The 22586-nt window shown below is 37.7% G+C and overlaps 1 protein-coding gene across 3 annotated transcripts in view; it reads left to right on the forward strand.

Moving 5' to 3' along the window:
* LOC131154584 (uncharacterized) overlaps positions 1 to 22586 on the forward strand; it is a 531072-nt gene that overhangs the window by 496645 nt on the left and 11841 nt on the right. For 2 of the 3 annotated variants that reach the window (XM_058107453.1, XM_058107454.1), the window contains one exon: positions 21210 to 21652. In XM_058107453.1, coding sequence (XP_057963436.1) covers positions 21210 to 21652 — 443 coding nt within the window. Of the gene's footprint in view, positions 1 to 1218; positions 1295 to 21209; positions 21653 to 22586 lie in introns of those variants that run through there. The other variant, XM_058107455.1, reaches the window with a different exon arrangement.

Genomic DNA, 22586 nt, shown 5'->3' on the forward strand with positions numbered 1-22586 from the left:
TTAAACCTGTGGGGCAAGGGTTGAACTTCACTGACAAAAAGTTCCAGACTTGCCTACTTTACAAACTGCTGTGGGACGCTTGATTGACTATGTTAGTGAGAGTACCCGTATGCCTAAGGACAGTGGCTTGTTGGGTGGAAACAACTAAAATGCTTTTAAGAAGGCAGAACTAAAAGTGGGGGAGTTGACACCAAGGCATTAACTTTAAAGAAAGCTTCTTCATCCTGAGTTTTCAACACCTTTGGTTGTAAGGGTAAGATTGCATGATTCTTATATTGAGAAGCTCATAGAGTTGTTGATTGCCCTAGTGATCACTCCATGCCATGGCTTCTAAATAATGGCTGTGATCGTTGCGTAACGGTTTTTTGGGTTTTGATACTTTTATGCATTGCGAAATCAGTGGGAAGAAAAATCACATTTGTAGCAGCCGTTATGGACTGCAACTTTTACGTGAAGGATGCTACGGCCATTACGTAGCCACTACAGAACTTTTAAGGAATTTTTTTTTTTTATTTAAATTTTTTAACTTTTCCTTCTCACTTTTGCCTTTTCCCCTCTTCATAAATTATTCTCAATATGATATGTGGAGAGAGGGGGGAAAAGATTATAAAGAGGATGACAATGATACAAAAATTACTATTTTTTTAACTACCCACAAGAGATTCATTAATTAACAATTTGATAATACTAATTTGTTAAAAAAATATTTTATTTTGATAATATTAGAAATTTGATATTAATGTTTTACATTTTTCAACTTCAACCTTCTTTTCTTTTTTAGTTATTTTATATTTGTATTATTTGTATGTCTTATGTGTCTAATAGATTAATAGAGTGTATAACATATTTTTTTTAATATTATTTTACCACATATAAGAATTTATCACACATAAGGATAATGAACAAGTATAAATGCTCACAGATGTAATTTTTTTTTTTAACAGTGATTTAAAGCAAATGTAAATTTCTTGTCCTTGCCAAACAACTTATTTGAACTAAAGGATCCAAAATACACAAACTCTTTTTAAGAAGGGTTAAAGCTTAAAACATGCAAATACACTAATATGCATAAAATTGTGCGTGCTTGAAAAAAATTCATGGCCATTACACCCACTTCCCATTATGTAACATCTGCTACTCCTGTTTCCCACTACACCCGTTGCTGTTATGTTACGTAACCTGTTACCCTGATTTGAAACTGTGCTCCATGCCTTGCAAGCTTCCATTGTGGAGGGGACACAAGGATAGGATGAGTATGAGGAGGAAATCTCGACAATGCGTGCAGTGCAATTATGTATGTGTCGGAGAGGATAAGAAAGAATGCAAAGTTTCCCAAGCTAAAATGTTAATGTTTGTGGATCTATGAATCAATGGAAAAAGCACCTATGCTATAGTGGATAATGGAGCTACCTATAACTTTGTCTCAAGAAAATGCTTATAGACTTAACTTTGTCAATGGAACACCAAACAACAAAAGATTTCTTTCCTTATTTCAGCCCACAATTATTTCCTTATTTCTCTATTCATTATTTTGTACAGTTAGCATATATTTAGTTTACATGTATAGGGCTTGACAGATTATAGTGTACATGTATAGGGCTAGAATCATGCTAGAACTTATTTACTTTCCATGTATAGCATTCTTGTAAAGTCTATATATAATATACAGAACTCAAGGCCAAACCATTTGGCCATTCATACAATACTTTGACATGGTTTCAGAGCCTGCTGATTGCTAAGTTTTTTTTTCCCCTTTGAAGTTTGTTTTTTTTGTCTTCTCGGTTTCGGAGGAGTCTCGTTTCTGTGGTTATTATCGGTCTATTCTCTTCTAGAAGTTTTTTGGTTCTCTTTTTTTTATTTTTTTCGATATTTCTGTGGCTGAGTGGCTGTTGGGGCAGCTTTCTATTGCTGTTCCGGTGCTTCTCTGTCCTAGTGATTCTCGGCACAGCAGTGTTTTTTTTGTTTGCAATTTATTTTTAGTGCAGGGAGGTTGATCGGAACAGCTTTCTGTTGCTGTTTCTGGTGCTTCTCTGTCCTTGTGATTCTCGGCACAGCAGGTTTCTTGGTTCAAGATTTAATTTTTAGCGCAGGAAGGTTGATCTTGGTTCTTTCTGTTGCTGGTTCTGGTGCTTCTCTGCCCTTGTGATTCTCGGCACAGCAGGTTTCTTGGTTCAAGATTTAATTTTTAGTGCAGGAAGGTTGATCTTGATTCTTTCAGTTGCTGGTTCTGGCGCTTCTCTGCCCTTGTGATTCTCGGCACAGCAGGTTTCTTGGTTCAAGATTTATTTTTTGTGCAGGCAGGTTGATCTTGGTTTTCTTTGTACCTGCGTTGATTTATTTTTGGGCTTCTCGATTTTCTGGTAGTATTTTTCTTTCGGCACAGTCTGTTTTTTTGGGCCTCTCGATTTTCTCCTTTCTTTAGCATGGACTCCGCACCTTTGTGTGCCAAGTTTACGAACACAATTATTCTATGTGAGCCTTTCAATTTGAACTTTTTCTGAAGGGAAAAGATCTTTGGGGTCATATTGATGGCATGGATTGTGCACCCAAGCCTGATAAATCCAAGGATACAGCGACTTGTCCTTCATGGGCTGTGCTTGATGCTTAGATTATGTCTTGGCTTCTTGGCTCGGTTGAGCCACTTATTGTCCCCAACTTGCGACCTTATCACACCGCTCAATCCATGTGGACTTATTTAAAAATAGTATATCATCAAGATAATGGTGCCCATTGTTTTCAGTTAGAGCATGCGATTGCCATGTTTCAACATGACAATTGTTCCATTCAAGACTATTATTCGGCGTTGCCGATTCTCTGGAATGAATATTCTGATTTGGTTACCGCGGATGTTCCTGTTGCTTCTCTTCCCCTTATTCAATGTCTTCACGAGACTAGTTGTCATGATCAATTTCTTATGAAACTCAACCCTTAATATGAATTTGTTCGCTCTTCTCTATTGAATTGTTCTCCTATTCCTTCTCTTGATGTTTGTTTTGGTGAGTTACTTCGTGAAGAACAACGACTTAGTACTCAAGTTACTCTGGCACAATCTCATGGTAGTTTAGGGTCTGTCCATATGGCTTATGCTGCTCAACGACGAGGACTGCCTACGCATTCTAGCACCTTGTAGTGTTTTTGGTGCAAAGAGTTTGGGCATATCGTTGCTAATTGTTCTAAGAAATACTACTCTTATTGCAAGAAGAAGGGTCACATTATCAAAGAATGTTGTATCCGCCCGCAGAATCGTCAGGTCCAAGCATTACAGACTTTTGTTATTGTACCCCCCATAGTGACTTTTGTGGCCCTTGGCTCTTCTTCAGGTTACTCCTTTGTCCCTGCACCTCCTACAGCGAATTACTGCACACCCGAAATGGTGCAACATATGCTAATTTCGGCATTATTGGCAATGGGGCTTCAAGGTAACAATTCTACTAAACTCTAGTATGTGGACTCGGGTGTCTCTAATCACATGACGAATAATCCCATGACTTTGTGTCCTATTCAGCCGTATGCTGGTAAATCTGCTACTCAGACTGCTAATTATAGTTCTTTACCAATAGTTGCTGTCGGAGATGCCTCTTCTAAGTTCATTGATGTGGTTCTTGCTCCTCAGCTTTCCATGAATCTTATTTTTGTTGGCCAATTAGTTGATAACAATTGTGTTGTTAGTTTTTTTGGTGATGGTTGTGTTGTGTAGGACCAGGTAACAGGGGAGCCGATCGCGAAGGGACCTAAAGTGGGGCACTTGTTCCACTACTTTTGCTTGTTCCAACACTTTTTCCAGTTTCTTATATTAAGTCTTTTTGTTGTAATAATGTTTCAGATCTTAGTATAGTGTGGCATCGTCATTTAGGCAATCCCAATACTCAGATCTTATCTCATGTATTGAACTCTGCTTTACTTGGTAATAAAAAACATTCTTATTTATCTCTTGAGTGTGCTTTTTGCAAACTTGGTAAAAGAAAAAATCTTCCCTTCCCTTTGCATGCTAGTAGAGCTTCTCAGTGCTCTGATCTTATCTGTAGTGATGTTTGGTGACCTTCCTCGGTTAGTTCACATGAAAAACTTAAATACTATGTGACTTTCATTGATGATCATAGCAGAATTTACTTGGCTCTATTTTCTACGCTCTAAATCTGAGGTTTTTTGTACTTTCACTGAGTTTTCGCGTATGTTGACAATCAATTTTTTGCTTCTATTAAGACATAACACATAGATTCCGGTGGTGAATATTTGTCTACTAGTTTCAGACATTTTTGGCTTCTAAAGGTATTATTCATCAACGTTCATGTACCGCTACTCCCCAATAGAATGGAGTAGCCGAACGCAAAAAATCGTCATCTCCTAGATGTGGTACGTACTCTCTTGTTGGAATCCTCTGTTCCATCCTTGTTCTAGGTTAAGGCTCTGAAAACTGCTACTTACTTGATTAATTGTTTACCTTCTCAAGTCCTACTCATGGAGTCTACCTATTTCTTCTTATTTGCTAAGCAACCTAGTTACGATAACCTCTGTACCTTTGGTTGTGTATGTTTTGTTCATTTACCTCCTCTGAGCGACATAAATTATCTGCTCAATTTGTTCGATGTGCATTCTTGGGATATAATGTGTGTCAAAAGGGATTTGTTTGCTATGATCCTACATTACATTGTACACCCATTTCTAGGAATCTATTTTCTTTGAAAATCAACATTTCTTTCGTGTGTCCTCTGTACCCTCCTCTTCTTCTGTGATTCTCCCCTCCTTTGAGGAGCAGTTCTCATATCCTCATCAAGTCGGTTCTCATTTTAAACCAAGTATTGTGTATACGCGGCGCTCTCGCCCACAGTCTCTTCTGGTGACTCATCTGACATCTAATCCTACCACGCTCTAGATTTAGTCAGTTTCAGCACCTCCAGAGCCTTTGGTACGTCGCTCTTCTCGAGTGTCTGTACCCCCCGGATAGTTATGGGTTTCCCTTTTCCAGTTCTGGCAATTCCGTTTCAGTTCTTACTGCTGCATTGTCCAATTTAGATATTCCCACATCCTACTCACACGCTGCCAAGCATGATTGTTGCTGACAAGCAATGTAGGAAGAAATTGCCACTCTAAAGGCCAATCACACCTGGGGCATTGAGCCTTGTCCTCCCACCATTGTTCCTCTGGGTTGTAAATGGGTTTACTCAATCAAAGTCCGATCTGGTGGAAGTCTGGATCGTTACAAAGCTCGCCTTGTTGCACATGGGAATAATTAGGATATGGTGTCAGTTATGAAGAGACCTTTGCTCCTGTGGCTAAGATGACTACTGTTCGTACGATTCTGGCTATTGATGCTTTCAATGATTGGCCACTACATCAAATGGATGTTAAGAATGCTTTTCTTCACGAGGATCTTAAAGAGTGTATTTATATGAAGCCACCTCAAGGCTTGTTTCCCTTTCCGACTTCACATGTGTGTAAGCTTCGTCGCTTTTTTTATGGTCTCAAACAAGTTCCAAAGGCCTGGTTTGATAAATTCAGCACCACTTTATTACAATTTTCATTCAAGCAAAGCAAGTATGACACTTCATTGTTTCTTCGGAAATCAGACATGGGTATTGTTGTTCTTTTGGTTTATGTCGATGATATTGTGATTATTGGTTCCGATTTTGCTTTACTTGCTCGGCTCAAGACTCATCTCTCAGAGTCCTTTCATATGAAAAATCTTGGGTCTCTCACATACTTTCTTGGTCTTGAGGTGAATTGCAGTCCTTCTGGTATTTCACTCAATCAACATAAGTATGCTAGTGACTTGGGGGCTACAGCTGGCCTTCAGGAAGGTACTTTTGATACTCCCATGGAATTAAATGTCAAGCTTCGCAAAGAGGAGGGTGACTTGCTGATCCCAGTTTATACTGAAAGTTGGTAGGTAGTCTTGTCTATCTCACCATTACTAGACCGAACATTTCTTTTGGTGTACAGCAAGTCAGTCGGTTTCTTCATACTCCTCGTCATCTTCATTTGGCTGCTGTCCGTAGGATCATACGCTATGTTCAGGGCATTTCTGCCCGTGGTTTATTCTTCCTTGCAGGTAATTCTAGTCGCCTTGCTGCTTATAGCGATGCTGATTGGGCTGGTTGTGCGAATACATGTCGCTTTCTTAGGTGGTGCATTGATCTCTTGGAAGAGTAAGAAGCAAGGCAGAGTTTCTAAGTCATCGACAAAATCTGAATATCGGGCAATGTCTTTTGCTTGTTATGAAATTATTTGGCTTCGAGGTTTGCTTGATGAACTAGATTTTTTTGAGACTAATCCCACACCTTTACATGCCGATAATACGAGTGCTATCCAGATCACGACTAATCCTGTTTATCATGAGCACACGAAGCATATTGAAGTTGATTGTCACTCTATTCGTGAAGCATTTGAAGCTCATGTTATCACTCTTCCACATATTTCCACTGAATTACAAATTGCTGATATCTTTACCGAGGCTCTCACTCGTCATTGACATTGTTTCCTAAGTAGAAATTGATGCTTGTTGATAAACCTGCATCAATTTGAGGGGGGCTGTCAACGGAACAACAAACAGCAAAATATTTCTTTCCTTATTTCAGTTTCCTTATTTCACCCACAATTATTTCCTTATTTCTCCATTCATTATTTTGTACAATTAGCATATATTTAGTTTACATGTATAGGGCTAGAATCATGCTAGAACTTATTTACTTTCCATGTATAGCATTCTTGTAAAGTCTATATATAATATACAAATTCAAGGCCAAACGATTCGGCTAGTCACACAACGCTTTGACAAACTTGAAGTTGGATAAAGATTCTAGATGCATGAAAGTAGTTTACTCCATAGCCCAACCTATAGTGGGAGTAACCAACAGATGATTGGAAGCTTGGTTAGTTAGCGAGACATGTGAATTTCATTGCCATTTGAATGGATGATTTCGATGTGAAACTTGGAATGAGATTCCTATGTGAGACTATGGCATTGTTAATGCCATTCGTTGGTCCCTTTGCCTTATGGGTGATCACTCTTGTATGGTGGAAGCTATGGTGAAGAAAGGAGATGACGAGTAGTTCCTTTTTCCATGCAACTCAAGAAGGGAGAGGGGATGAACCAATAGACCTTTCCTTGTTGGTGGTAGATGAACACATAAGACAAGAGTTAGTGCTTACTGCCGTCCAAGGTGCGTTGGAGGAGTGCAAAATTGTGATGCCATATAAGTTATCACACAACTTGCCTTTATGATAAGGTGTGGAGCATGAGATCGAGTTGTTGCCGGGGGTGAAGCCTATTGTTGAAGGGCCATAGAAGATGGTACCTCTAGAGTTAGTAGAGTAGCTACGGTAGCAACTTGGTGAGTTTTTTGAAGCAGGTTATATTTGTCCTTCCAAAGCATTGTTTGGTGCACTTTTGTTATTTCAAAAGAAACATGATGGGAGCATGTGGATGTGTGGACTACCACACACTCAATAAAGTGGTTGTGCTCAACAAATATCCCATTCCATTGATTACTAATTTGTACTCCACCAAGCTTGACTTGCGACCACTATCAAGTGAGGATGACACAAGATGATGAGCCTAGGATTTTGTGTGTGATGTGGTATGTGGCATATGAATTTTTGGTGATGCCCTTTGGGTTGATGAATGCATCGATGACTTTCTGAATGTTGGTGAAATAGGTGTTTCATGACTCCCTTGACAAGTGCATCATGGCATAACTTGATTACATTGTTGCCTATCTATATGAAGAGCATCTATAGAAGGTCTTCGGCTGGCTGAAGGAGAATAACCTACATATGAAGAAAGAGAAATGCTCTTTCGCTCAGAGAGGAGTTGGATCAAAGGTATGTTCCTTGATTCCCTGATTTGTAAAGCACAGTCTGAGTCAAAGTGGGGTTATCAAAGGACTAAGAAAAGGAGACACCAGAGGTGATTCATTGTCTTTGAGTGTGACGATATTATTTTCTTGGGTGTAAATTCATGGTATAAAAATGGATAATTCAATTGCTAGTCACTTAATTTCAAAGCTAGAGTTATCCCCAAAGCAGGCTCATTGGCAAGAATCTTAGCAAAATTTGATTTCTTCTTCGAGCACATGGCGAGGCGAATTTTCCAAGTCACAAATGCATAGACTAGGAATGCTGAGCTTGTAGCCTTACAATTGATAACTCACTTTATGGTAAGTAAGGTTATCAAGACAATGCAGGAGCCATTAAAGAGAACCTTGATAAAGATGTAGTTGCTTGAAATCTTTTGATGTTGGTGGAAGAGGGCAAAGTGCACTGGTTCTGATTAGAGGAGGTTTATTGATGACACATGATAATCGAATCTTTGTGCCTTGACTAGTGACTTGAGGAAGACACTATTGCAGGAGCGTCATGACACCATGCGAGCAAGCCTCTCAATAAGGCATCGAACTTTGGCATTGGTGAAGCATTGATATATGTGATTTTCAAGATGAGGTGATTGAGCTACCTAAACCTCTTACTTGCCATCAAGATAAGGTCAAAAGAAAGGATTATGGGGGGCATCTTTAATTTCAAACGAGATCATGGGATAGTGTCTCACTTTACTTGATTATTGACCTACCTAGAATTGGAAATGGTCTATACTTGTGGCTATAGACAAGTTTTCAAAATAACGTACTTCCAATACCAGCACCAAAGCACTGCTTGGTAGAGGAGACGACACAATTGTTTTTCAATTATATTGTGAAGTAATGGGAGTGTTTCCCAAGACATCATCACTAACCTAGACACCAGATTCACAAGGAACTTCTATACAGAACATTTTAGAATCCTTGGTTTATAGCTTGACATTTCTTTGAGTTATCACCAATGGACAGAAAAGCGTCAATGAGATACTAGAGGAGTAGTTGCGCCATTTCGTCACCACCAACTAGAAGAATTGGGTGCAACTACTTGATGTGGTTTAGTTAGGTTTCAATGCCCAAAAAAGCTCAACAACTCTTTTTGTGCTTGTTATAGGCAGGTTGCTGATATCTCACACAATCAATAAGCTATACAAAGGAAAGGGCTCAATGGAGTATATAGAGACAAAATGTGGAGATTGCCTAATATTACTTGGAGAAAGCTTCCAAGTTGATGAAGAAGTGGGTAGATGAAGGGAGAAGACTTGGGTAGAGGAAGGGAGATGACCATTGCACTTCAATGTGGGTGATTTGGTGCTTAGTTGAGATAAGGGACTGCTTTGCAAACATTAAGGACCAATTCCCATCTTTGCCAAAGTCGGGAAGGCCTTTTATAAGGTTAGCTGTAAATCGCCTAAAGATCAGCCTCTAATAAAGGTTGACAGATATCTAATAACTCTACACTCCCCCTCAAGTTGGGTTGTAAATATTGATTAGGCCTAGCTTGGAACTCAGATCATCAAAATTCTTTCTTGGCAAAGCCTTGGTAATGATATTGGCTGTTTGGAGACATGTAGGCACATGCAAAATCTTGATTATTCCTTTATTTTTTATTTTATGAAATGTCGATCAATCTCCATGTGTTTTGTTCTATAATGATGCATTGGGTTCTTTGCAATGCTGCTGGCTGACTGATTGTCATAGAACATCTTCATGGGTTCTTCACAAGAAATCTTTAATTCCTTTAAAAGCCTTCTTAGCCATATTCCTTCACAGATGCTGTGTGCCATTGCCCTGAATTTAGATTCTGCATTGCTTCTTGACACAACTGATTGCTTCTTACTTCACCATGTAACTAGGTTTCCCCACACATGTGTAGTACCCAGAAGTTGACCTTCGATCATGTATTGATTCTGCCCAATCTGCATCACTGAATACTTCAATATCTCTTCCTTGATTCTTCTAAAAAAATAATCCTTTACCTGGTGTTAGCTTCAGATATCGTAGGATTCTATAAACTGTCTCCATATGTTCTTCATTGGGATTGTTCATGAATTGACTCACCATACTGACAGAGAAGCCAATATCAGGTCGGTTGTGAGACAAATATATAAGTTTTCCAACTAGTCTTTGATATTTGCCTTTATCCACTAGTGTACTATCTTCCTTGGCTCCTAGTTTGGTTGTTGAATCCATAGGAGTATCTGCTGGTTTGCATCCGAGCTTCCCAATTTCTTTCAAAAGATCTAGAACATATTTCCTTTGGGAGACAAAGATTCCCTTCCTTGACCGTGCCACTTCCATGCCTAGGAAGTATTTGAGATTCCCAAGGTCCTTGATTCGAATTCTTTAGCTAGAAGACTTTTGAGACTACTCATTTCCTCCTCAGGATCTCCTGTTAGAATGACGTCGTCCATATATACAATGAGGAAAATTTTTCCTTCAGGAGAGTATTTAACAAATAGTGCATGATCTGATTGACATTGAGAATAGCCGTACCTCCTGACTAGCTTTGTGAATCTTTTGAACTAGGCTCTTGGGGATTGTTTGAGCCCATATAAAGATCTTCTGAGTTTGCAGACTTTGTTGTGTGTAGCTTGTGTCTTCAATTTCCATGTAGAATTCTCATCTTGGTCTCCATTGAGGAAGGCATTCTTGACATCTAGTTGGTGAAGAGGCCAAGCTAAATTTGCTACCAAAGATAGGAGGACCCGCATTGTATCTAACTTGGTTACAGGAGCAAATGTCTCTTCGTAGTTGATTCCATATGATTTAGTGAATCCCTTTGCTATCAGTTGAGCTTTGAATCAGTTAACACTTCCAACTTCATTGTATTTCACAGTGAATATCCATTTGCAGCCTATTGAACGTTTTCCAGTTGGTAATTTTTTCATCTCCCATGTTCCATTCTTTTCTAGTGCACTGATTTCTTTCTAGAAAGAAGACTTCAATTCAGGTGTATCAAGAGCCTCTTGTATGTTATTAGGAACTTGGATTTTGTCAAGGTTGGAAACAAAAGATCTGAAATTCGATGACAGCCCATGATATGACACAAAAGTGTGTATTGGGTGTTTTGTGCATGATCTCACACCTTTTCTCACAGCAATAGGACAATCACTATCATTAGTTAACTCATTATGGGAAGTCTTGGGATTAGAGTTACTTGGTGGATTTTCACTTGATTTAGGGCTCGGATCAGACTCTTAGATTTGCTCATGGGATGCATGTTGTTCCATCTTCTTTTGGTTCCTTCTCCACCGTGAATAGGTAATCAACTCATCATTTTTTGTTGGTTGAATAATGTCCAAATGCTGATGTTTCACGAGAGATTCTAAGTAGGGATGTGAAGGAGAAATGGAGTTAGTAGTTGGAATAAATTTAGAAATTTGTGATAGGTGAGAAGGGCCAGAGTCAGAAGAAGGGTGAGATAACTCTTCAATATCCCGAAGCTGGAATTCTTGTGTAATCTCTACTTGAATTTCATATTTGGGGTAATATGTTTGTTGCTAAAAAAAGGTGACATCCATGGAGTTATAACCCTTTTGGTTTGGAGAGTACCTGAGAAAAATGAACTTAAGGGCTCTAGGATCAAGTTTACCCCGGTGTTGACTATGAACATGAAGAAAAGCTGAGCACCCGAATACTTTGAAGGGAATAGTGGAGATGAGTCGAGTATTGCGAAAGGACTAAATTAGAGTTCGATAGGGAGTTTGGAATTTGAGAACGCGAGAAGGCATCCTGTTTATGAGGTAGGTTGCAGTGAGAATGACTTCACCCCAAAAGTGTTTCGGTACATGTGTAGAGAACATGAGGGAGCAGGCAACATCTAGTAGGTGCCAGTTTTTTCTTTCGGCATTTCCATTTTGCTGAGGAGTATCGACACAGGAACTTTGGTGTATTATACCTTGACTTAAGAGATAGTCATCAAGAATAAATTTGTAATATTCTTTGGCATTATTAGTTTTCACAATTTGTATTTTTTTCTTGGAATTGTGTTTGGATCATGGTCTTAAAATTTTTGAAAGTCTGACCTGCCTCTGACTTTTCTTTCATGAGGAATATCTAGGTAAGTCTAGTGTGATAATCTATAAAAGATATAAACCAGCGAGATCCAGTAATATTCTTGATCCTAGATGGCCCCCACACATGACTATGAATCATTGAAAAGGGTTGGGATGCTTTGTAGGGTCGGTTGGGATAAGAGTTGCGAACATGTTTTGAAAATTGACACATCTCACCCTGAAAATCATTTGGATTTTTATCAATGAATAATGAAGGAAAGAGTTTCTTGAGATACAAGAAATTTGGATGTACTAACCTATAGTGCCACAACATAATTGCACTATCATTATTAGAACGAATGACAGAAAAATAACTTTGACTTCTAGACACTAAACAATCGGATTTGTGAGTTTTTCCGTCAGGAGGATCATTAACCTCAAGAAGATAGAGCGCCGAACACATCTTAGCACTGCCAATTGTCTTCCCCGAATCCAAGACATGAAATTCACACATATTTGGGAAAAATTAGTAACACAATTGAGATCCCTAGTGAGTTTACTAATAGACTGTAAATTGCAATCCAAATTTGGAACTAATAGAATTGAGTTGAGTGTTAGGTTCTCTGAAATTTTAACAGAACTTGTACCAGCCACCTTTGAGAGTGAACCAGTTGCTATCTTGACTGTCAAGTTTTCATAACAAGGCGAATTAATAAGGATGAATTTTTTGTCGGGTCATCCTTCGGTCAAGTTGGCTCACCCACCCCATGCCATGAGTCTATATATCACTACCGTCCGACTTAGCTTTGTCCTTGTTTTAATATTATTGTATTAGCCTAAAGCATCTTTAAAAATTACACTTTTAACTGTTGTGGACCCACAACGACCACCCTCCCTCCCCCTTCCTTCTTCTTCTCCCCCCCTTCTTTTCCCTTTCACTCCCCCCCTTTTTCCTTCCCTCCTTTCCCCGTTACCAACCATGAGGAGTGGGGTCTGCTTCAGTACAGATACCCAGATTCCGGTTGTAATTATCTCACCTGCATATATATTCATAGAGTTAATGCACTGTCACAGAGAGCCCTTGGTGCTCGGTGTTCCCCCTTTGTGTTGTGTGTCCCTGTTCATTTACTCCCACCGATGATTGCAATATTACTAGTGTCTTCTGTTACTGTTGCCTCTCGTTTCGTTTGGCCCGCACACGCGGCCGTAAGCGTTTGTTACATATCCCTATGGATTTCCTGTTTTTGTATTTCCAATGCTCACCCGCGTGGTTCGTCCTGGTCTTCTCCCGCCCACCAAGACCGTACGAAAGCCCCGCGGCACATTCTACAACAAACCGCCCTTGTCCATTTGGCGATACTGTATATCGGCTGTGCATTAGTGGATTGTAACTTTGTTAACCTCGTCCGACTACCGTGGATTTCCTTACTAAACCGCTTACAGGTGTCTTGCACTCATTCTCTCCAACAGGCAGCCTTTGTCCTGTTGTACAAAATCTTGTGCTCCGCGTCACACTTCCTGTAGCTTGCCCATGCTTCGGACTTCATCTGCCTTCATGTGGCTGAACCTTCACTCCGCAAACACACCCTTCTGGGATTGTTGCTCGTGAACGTCTACCTTGGATACTCCAGGTCACTTCTGGCCCTATGTGCTTGTAATACGATTTTTATTTAATCCAAATTAGAATTTGTATATTCTTTCTTATTCACATTATTTTATACCTTGATCCTCTTCGGGACGCCCAATAGTGCGCGCGGCGAGGGGCCTCCTGAATATAAGTCCAGCTGTTGCCAGTTGTGGTTGAGGGTGTTGAAGTATTGGGTCACTATCAAATATTGTTGGCGTAAGTCATGGAGAACACTTTCCACCTCGAATAATTCAGATGTATTCTTATTGTTTGAGTATGTTTCCTTGGTAGCTTCCAAATCTCGTTTGCTGTTTCGTAGAGGAGAAAATTTTCTCCAATGTCATTTGTCATGGAATTAATGAGCTATGACGCTTTCATGACTACATTGTTTATTCTTTGATTTCACACATGTTTTGATTTCACTTCGAATTTCTTATCCCCGGCTTGGTTTGGGTTGACAAATCTTGTAGGATTTAACTCATCATTTCCAAACACTCATTACGCATATAAACCACAAACCATCACCGATGGGGACCGTTCTGGATTGTTATTAAGTATTCTCCAATAGTAGTGATCTGTCTTGTTACATGGCGCGATTATGATCCTGGCTTGCACTTTGATTATCTGACCCATACTGCCACTGTCCTTTTTGCGGCCCCCATCGGCTCCTCGATTCTGGCCTGGTGTTGGTGATGTCTGGAGACTAAAGACGGTTGCTTTAGTCCGTCTTTGGTGGCTTTCCCTTTATCCGTATTTGGTTATATGGGTATTAGATAGAGGTGCTTAAGTGGTCCCCGCTCTGATATTCTTCATTTGGTTTCAATATGTGGACAATAGTAAAATATCCCCGAAATATTCCTACACTTTATGAAATTATTACCATACACTTCCCTTTTAAATAGATGAGAATTATCATATAATTATATCCTCCATGGGATATTTAACATTTCACCTACGGTAAGTTTGTACACCATTTTGGGTCGTGGTATGCTTGAACCACTTATTTGGGTCGATTAGTTAGTATGTTGTCCAATTGCAATAACTTTTGAATTATTCACTTAGGATGGAATATATAATAACGAAAAAATCCCCATTATTCTCAATTAAATTATATTAATCATAAATAAACAATAATTAATTAGTAAATTACTTTATTTATTCATGTAAGAATATGTTAAATAAATTTTATATATTTAAAATAAAGTAAAAATTAAGAAAATCACAAATATAATGTAAAAAATAAAAACTTGATATACAATTGCAAAATTTTCAGCCATTCAAAAATTGCTAACTTGAATGCATGACACAAATCATGAGAAGATATAGCTATACTATTACTCATTTCAAACTATTTTTATAATGTGAGATACAACTCTTAGTTATTTTGGAAAGGTTGAGGTTCAAGAGTTTTAGAAATCAACTCATATTATGAAATTCCTTCTATACAAACACGTAGTTAGAATTTTATAATCAATTCTAACTTGAGAATCACACACCCAAAATGCATAAGCCTCAACTGAAAAGGTGCAAAAGGCGTTCTTTTTGTAAAAATGTGTAAGCTTCAGCTTTGGAATTTGATATTTTAGATTGATCTTCAAGGCATTTTAGGCATGCCTTTTCTTGAGGTGAGCGTCAATTGAGCCTTCTAAAACACTTGTTTGAATTCATCGACCATTGTGCAGCAGGAAATTCTTGTGGAGTCTCTTCTCTCCCCATCCTAGGCTTCAAAGCCCTCTTATCTCACTGTCATTGCAGGTTTTGCAGCCCTCTTCTCTCACCATTGCATGCTTTGTTGGATTCTTCTCTCACAAATATGGTGGCAACCTGGATCTGACTCCCTTGAGTCCAAAACACCATCGACCCTCGAATTGGTACGTGCGATCAGACTTGCAGTTTGTTGTGTTGGGTTGGGGGGGAACTACCCAGGTAACTAAACTCAGGACCCCGCATACGCAGGAGCTTTGTGCACCGGGTATATATTGCCAGATTGCCTGCATATACACTTTGCCAAATCCAAGCTCTATGGTTTTGCTGGAGGTGATGTGTGGAACTGGAAGAGGATATAAAATATACCAATAGGAAACAACCTGTTATCACATGGTATGAAATCAAAAAGAGAGAATTTCGTTCCAACATTTTCAGTGGGGGCAGTTAAAAGTTGAGAGATCAAATTCTCACAAGAATTAAGCGGGTCATTCACCCCTCACATGTACCACTCCAAGCCACGACCTTTTGCAAAATGTTCATGAATAGACTTATGGGAGATTTAGAGTCCACCATTTCAAGCCCTAAAGTGACTTTATTGTGCAGGACTTTAGGCTTATACTGAAGATGTCTATAATATTTGTTCATGCTTTTCCTACCTTTTCATGGATAGGAATTTCAATGCTAATGCCTTACAATGAGATAAAGATGCTCAACATGTGGAACAAAAACCTCCCTGTCAAAATGATGTTTTAGAATTGCCTCCAATAGGCCAAGCAACTATTGATGCTTCTTGTGAACTTGAGACCCAACATTTAGTGGCATCAACTTGTCAAATGACTCAATGATTGAGATATGTAGCAACTCCCAAGATGATAATTTCATTATTGAGGCCAAAATTTATGCCAGTTATGTTGATTCAAACCCACATTTGGCAACCATTGAACTTGTTCATGGTTCCCCCAAGCTTAAGCCATTTATTGCTGGTACTTTGTGAGGTGGTTTCTTTTTCCCGTTTTGAATTTACGCGAACCAAAACTGCTTCTTATTCTGCCATATATTTCTTGATCAGCTCTAATGATAATTTTCTGAGATTTTTGAACATGGAGCAAATGCATATTTACTAAATTTACTATTAGATTTGGGTATTATGTGGAATTCTTGTTTGGAAGACTTGTTGATTTCCTAAAAGATAAAAATGCTTTTTTGTTGCTTGTAGGTGATTGTACAAGACTAGTTACACCTTCAATTCTAGCTGTTGCACTTCCATCACCCTTCTTGTGTCATCAGCTGTATAATATACACGTTGTTTAGATTTCAAATGATCACTTTCTGATTGATGCTTCTCTTTGTACTTTATCAAAATGGATTTGTTCAATGCATGCTTGGCTTGTCAACATTGTTCATAGACTCTCTCTCTTTTTATTTATTTATAGAAAAGAACTTCATTAACAAGAAAGAGAGAAAATTGCAAAGAGTGGAGGATAGGATATCCTCCTAAAAAGAAAAAGAAAAACAATTGCGTCAAAGCCCCTCTTTGATCCCTTAGCACTGACATCAAAACTCCCTGAAAGAAACCCAAAGAATGAGTCTGAAAGGAAGCAAAGACAACAACTCTACCCAATAATAGATGTGAGGGAGCTGTTTTGCCATTAAAAATCCTTGCACTCCTTTCAACCACTAGGTCCAGAAAAGGGCAAAAACAGCCATATCCATTAGGCTGTGCCTCTCTTATGCCTTACAAAAGCCTCAATATTGCACCAACATGAAAGTATCAATAGTCTGTGGCAGCCCCATGCCTCATCAAAAATTGAGAACCGATATGTCTGCAGCTTCTTAGCCACCTAACAATGGAGAAATAAATGGTCATTTATATCACTTGCCTCCAAACATATTTAACTTGACACAGCCATATATGGCCTCCTAACCTGCATAGGTCTTAAATTTTGATTTTGACTAAAATTTTGATGCTTCAGAAGTATGGGAATTGCGATGGAAATTTTAAATTTTGATGTTAATTTTGATTTTAAAAATGATGGAAATAGTTTTAAAGCATTGAATTCTGTTATGAAAATTTAGAAATGGTTAACAAACATGATAATAGTCTTAGAACTAATATATTATAAATTCAATACATGAATGATAGGATTATATAATATATATAAAATATAACATATATAAATGTAATATAACATATATAACAAATACTAGAAATATAATAAATAAAAGCTAGGAATATAATAAATTAAATTAGGAATAAAATAGAATAAATATAAAATTAATCTTTATAGTTCAGCTCAGCAGTATGCAATACAATAAGAAAGAAATAATGATGAATTGTATAAATTCAATATTTTGTAATTTTTATTTAAATATTTAAATATAACTAAATTATAAGTAATAAAATAAAGAAGGGATGTAGCCAAAGGGATTAAAGCAGTGGATTGTGAATTCACCATGCGCGGGTTCAATTCCTGTCATTCGCCCACTTGCGTTTGCCCACTTGTATTGTGTATGAGTTGCAATAGTTGTAATATGATATCCATGTTAAACAGATTCAGTTTATATAAATGAAATTCATAAATCAGTTAAATATTATTTATCATTGACATGAAGATAATTAAGACATAAATGGTTAAATAAGATGTTGCAAATATCTAAGTTTAATTTTTCATATAATTTCGAAAGCCCTTTTAACTATATTTGGCTTTAATAGGAAAAAAAAGAAGAAGATAAATTAAGAGAGAAATTTCAGTATTCCAAGGATGTTTCATTCTAGTTGAAATTTTGACAAATTTTGCTAAAATTTCAAGTTCTCAATAAATTTGATGGAAATTCTGTACGTTGAGGGTGATGGAAAGTGGATATTTTGATTGAAATTTCAGCAATTTCGTGAAAATTTAACACCATGCCTGCAACAAATCATTGGTATGAAGCTTATTTAGAGCCAAAAGTCCACATAAAAGCCCTCGTCTGGAAAGGTACCTTAGCCTTCAAAATAACTGAGGTCATGGGAAAATAATAAAGTCTCGGCGTTTTCAACAACTGAGAAAGAAAAGATTTGGTGGAAAAAGAACCAGAAAAATCCCCATCCAAATCCTTGAATCATTCCCTGCTCAAGAAACAAAAGAGTCAAAACACTTTTAGCAAAATGGCTAGATCATTAATATCCCTCTCATTTAGATTTTGAAAAAATGGAAATTCCAAGGGGTAGAGAGTCCCTCTCCAAAGAATAAGAAGGGCATCATGCATGGAAGACAGTCTGAGAAGGCAAGGGTCCAAAGATTCAAATGAAACCTCACCCACCAATTGTCCTCCCAAAATTGAATAAGATTCTTGTTCCCAACTTGAATTTGGGAAAGGGGATAGAAGAAGTAAGTGATTTGTGAAATAAACTTCCAAGGGCTCGTGTCCGAAGCATTGCCACCACCTCTATTACGCCACCATCCTGATGCAAACTGTACTTGCTTTTAATTACCATGTGCCATTAGGAATCAATCTCCAAGGGAAACCTCCATAACCATTTTCCAACAAGAGAAACTCATTTAGGCACCTAATTCCCAGGGAGCCCCTTTAGACTTAGCCTTCTAAATCCATCTCAACTAACAAGATGATCTCTCTTTTCCTACCTGATAATCAACCACAAAAAATCTCCTATTAGCCTCTCCTAGGCAGCTACCATCCTTATGGGAACTCTAAAAAGGGAGTGCTTATGGGAACTCTAAAAAGGGAGTGAAAATAAATGGAGATATTAGAAAAAGAGTCGCATTGATGAGAGTAATGCAACCCCCTAAGGATAAATACGCCCTCTTCCAACCTTCTAACCTATTATCCATTCTCTCTACCACAGTATCCCAAAAGGTAGAAGAACTAGGATTTCCACAAAGAGGAAGAGCGAAATAAGTTTAAAGGTTTTCCTAAAGTAGTACAATCAGCTCAGGCGACAAACATTCTAACTCACTTCTCCCCATATTAATACCTGCAACCCTGCCCTTAGACATGTTGATCTTCAATCTTGAAACTTTCTAAAAAATTTTAAGGTTAGAACCTCTTAGAATTTCGCAACATTATCCTTGAGAAAAAGTTGGATATCATCAGCAAATTGAGTATGGTATACAAAAGTTGCCTTGCGAACTTGAAGATCCCAAATCACATCAAGGCCTTGAACATGGCTTAGCATTTGGCTCAACACATAAACTACTAGAGTGAAGGGAAAAGGGGAGGTTCCCCTATCAACCCCTGAGGCCTTAGACCACTTTCCCGGCTGACCAATTCACAATGACAGACATAGTCATAGTGGATAAGAACCCTTTAAACCATCTTCAAATGCCGTTCAAACCCTTTTTAGTCATTACCTTGTCCAAAAAAACCCAGCTCTCCATATCATAGGATTTTTCAAAGTGGATAAGAACCCTTTAAACTATCTCCAAATGCCCTCCAAACTCCCTCTTAGTCGTGACTTTGTCCAAAAACGCCCTGCTCTCCATATCATAGGCTTTTTCAGAGTCCAATTTGAGTAACACACCCCTCTTTCCTCTCCTCTGCACATCCTCCACCCCTCCAAATTCTGTCTATCCTTAACGATTGTTCCAGCCGTCTTACATGTCCTCTTTTTATGGATATCTCTTTTAATGGATATTCATTCTTCATCACTTTAAAACTCGAGGTGAAGTTTTCACCAACCAAGGGAGAATGATGTGGGAAGACGAGAGAAATTTTAGATTTATTTTAATTTAATAATCAATTTTATTTATTTAAAATTTTTTAGTTTTATTTTGTAATTTTATTTCTTTAGTGATTGATACTGTTTGTTTGTTTGTTTTAATTTAGTGTTTCATCCTACATAAATGATATAGTATGTACAATTTGGGAGAGATTGCATTATTGAAATTGAGAACCCTGATTTTTTTTTTTTTTGCATCACCCTTTAATTTGTTCTTTGCCTTTTCATTTAATTCTGTTATTTTATCACTATTTTCTTTTCTTTTCTGCTATTTTTTTTCCCTAATTGCTCCTGCATTAGTCTGTTTTAATTTATATGAAATTTTTTGTTTTAGTTATGGAATGGTATCAGTTTATACAGTCCTCTTGGGCTGAGTGGCCAGGATCTATCTGTAGCATAATGAACCCTTATTAGTACACACACCCAAACAAATTATTGCTATTTCATTGATTCATTTGAAATGTTGTTTGTTTAAACTTTCTGTATTTACACTGTTTCCATGCCATTAAGGGATGTTTGGTTTGTGGTGTCCTGGGTCCAGGATTGTGATGCTTGAGATTGAAAATTAGAAGTAACAAAAATAGGAAGTAATATTGTTATGTTATCATGATAGTATAGTATTAAATTATACTATATAAAATATTGTAATGCTATTATATGCTTTTTTTGCTATTATATTCATAAAATAATACTACAATTTTATCTTATAGTATATTCTTATCATGCACTATTATGATATTAACAATAATAAACTGTTAAAACATTGAAAACCTAAAGCAAAGTTATATTGTTTTATGATAATATAATCTTATTATATTAAAAAACGAGAGCATAATTGATTACAAAATTATATAATATTATTATACCACAATATTATAATACATTATCATAATATTGTAATATTAAAGTAAATATCTTTGTATATTATATTTTAGGGGATGATTATTTATAATGGTTAAGGGTTTTAAGGCATGGATTTAATTTGTTAAATATCTAAGCAAAAAGTTGTGGTGAAATGATGAATATTTGTCATATATTGTAACATTGGTTAAGGAGTACTTTTTGGTAACATAACTAAAATACCCAAAGTTGAACCGAACACACGCATGGGCTTCCTGTGTTGGTTCCGGGGCAATGTGTCTCAAACAAAAATATATTCGATGAGACATGCATCCTATCCTGGGAATAGAATTTCAGGAATCTCATTCTAGGGGGTATCTAAAATCCTGTGAACTAAATTCCCTAATAGACTTCTAAATTGCTTGTTTCGGAAGAGTAATTGGTTGCTGGTTATTACTTATATTCAGGTCGACCGATGGAAACAATACTACAATTTGGCCTGCAACTTGAGCAGTGGAATAGAGAGCCTGGACCCACAATGACGGAATATAACATGTTTGGCTTAGTTCCTGGAGAAGATAGACTTTTTGCAAACGCAATCCTCCTTAGGCTTGCAGATGCTTTTAGGTCAGGTGACAAGCAGACAAGACGTTGTGTTGTGAAGGTTTTCTTATTGGAGCTGAGGCGCCATGGCAAGAGAAGTGGACGGGACAACGGGATTTTGTCCAAGCACAGGGTAGACAACCAAAAAGAACTGCTTAGAAGAATAAGAATAGTTTTTGAAACAGGAGATATTGAATCAAGAGCACTAGCACTGATTCTCTTCGGATGTTGGGCTGATTTTGCGACAGACAGTGCTGAAATACGATTCCTAATACTTTCGGGTTTGGTTTCATGTCATGATTTTGAGGTGAGGTTATTATCTTTTGTTCTTGGAACCAATAAGGTTTTCTATTGTCATCATTGTTTTCATTTTCTAACCTATAATTGTTTGTTTCTTTTCTTTTTGGGTAGCATACATATCCAAAGCTGACCCATGGCATAAATAATAATTACATATTCTTACAGTCACAACAGATGGTTGAGTGTGCACCCTGAAGTACAAACCCTGAATTAAGCAACAAAATGAGTGAATGTATTGTTACATCTGGGCACTTTAGTTACAAACCAACAAGTGAAAGTTGAGCACAAGTGAAGAATTTCTTCCTAATGAATAAAGGTTAGTGAAGCTCCATCCTTTGGTGGTAAACCAGACAACAAAACCTTTTGCTACCTCAACTGTCTAACCAAAATTCCAGTTGGAAGCACAGCCTCTCAGCTGGCCAGATGGATTAAAAAACAGCTCCAACCTGCACTTTCATTGTCACCAATCTTTGTGATCCTTCATAAATTTTTCATGAAAAGAGTGAGCCACGAATCAAGGAGTGGACCTCAAAACGGCTCTGGGTATGGTTCCTGCTACTGAAACAGAAACTTGATTATGATGTGCAATATCATTATCCTTGATCATCAAATTAAAACAGCTCAAGGTATTAAGAGGATTCCCCCTCTTTATTGTTAAAAATAATTGTGTTTCTTTCATTCGAAATTGTCCACACTAGCAAGATTTTGATCTTTAGAATTTCGGGCCTTTGGAAAGTCTCAGATCCCGTACCAAACTGAGAAAAACCGCTCTCCAAATCACGTAGGACAAAATCCCTCAGAATCAGCAGAGACAATAATGAACCAAACCAGACCGTCTCAGCAATCTCAAAAAATGCAAGTGCTTATTTGTCTCATCCTCCACTTGGCATAAGGGCCACGAACCATCCATGGCCATGGTCCTTCAGCGAAGCAAGTTTCTG

This window comes from Malania oleifera, chromosome 4, assembly GCF_029873635.1.
Source record: "Malania oleifera isolate guangnan ecotype guangnan chromosome 4, ASM2987363v1, whole genome shotgun sequence".
In the NCBI taxonomy this organism is placed as follows: Eukaryota; Viridiplantae; Streptophyta; class Magnoliopsida; order Santalales; family Ximeniaceae; genus Malania; species Malania oleifera.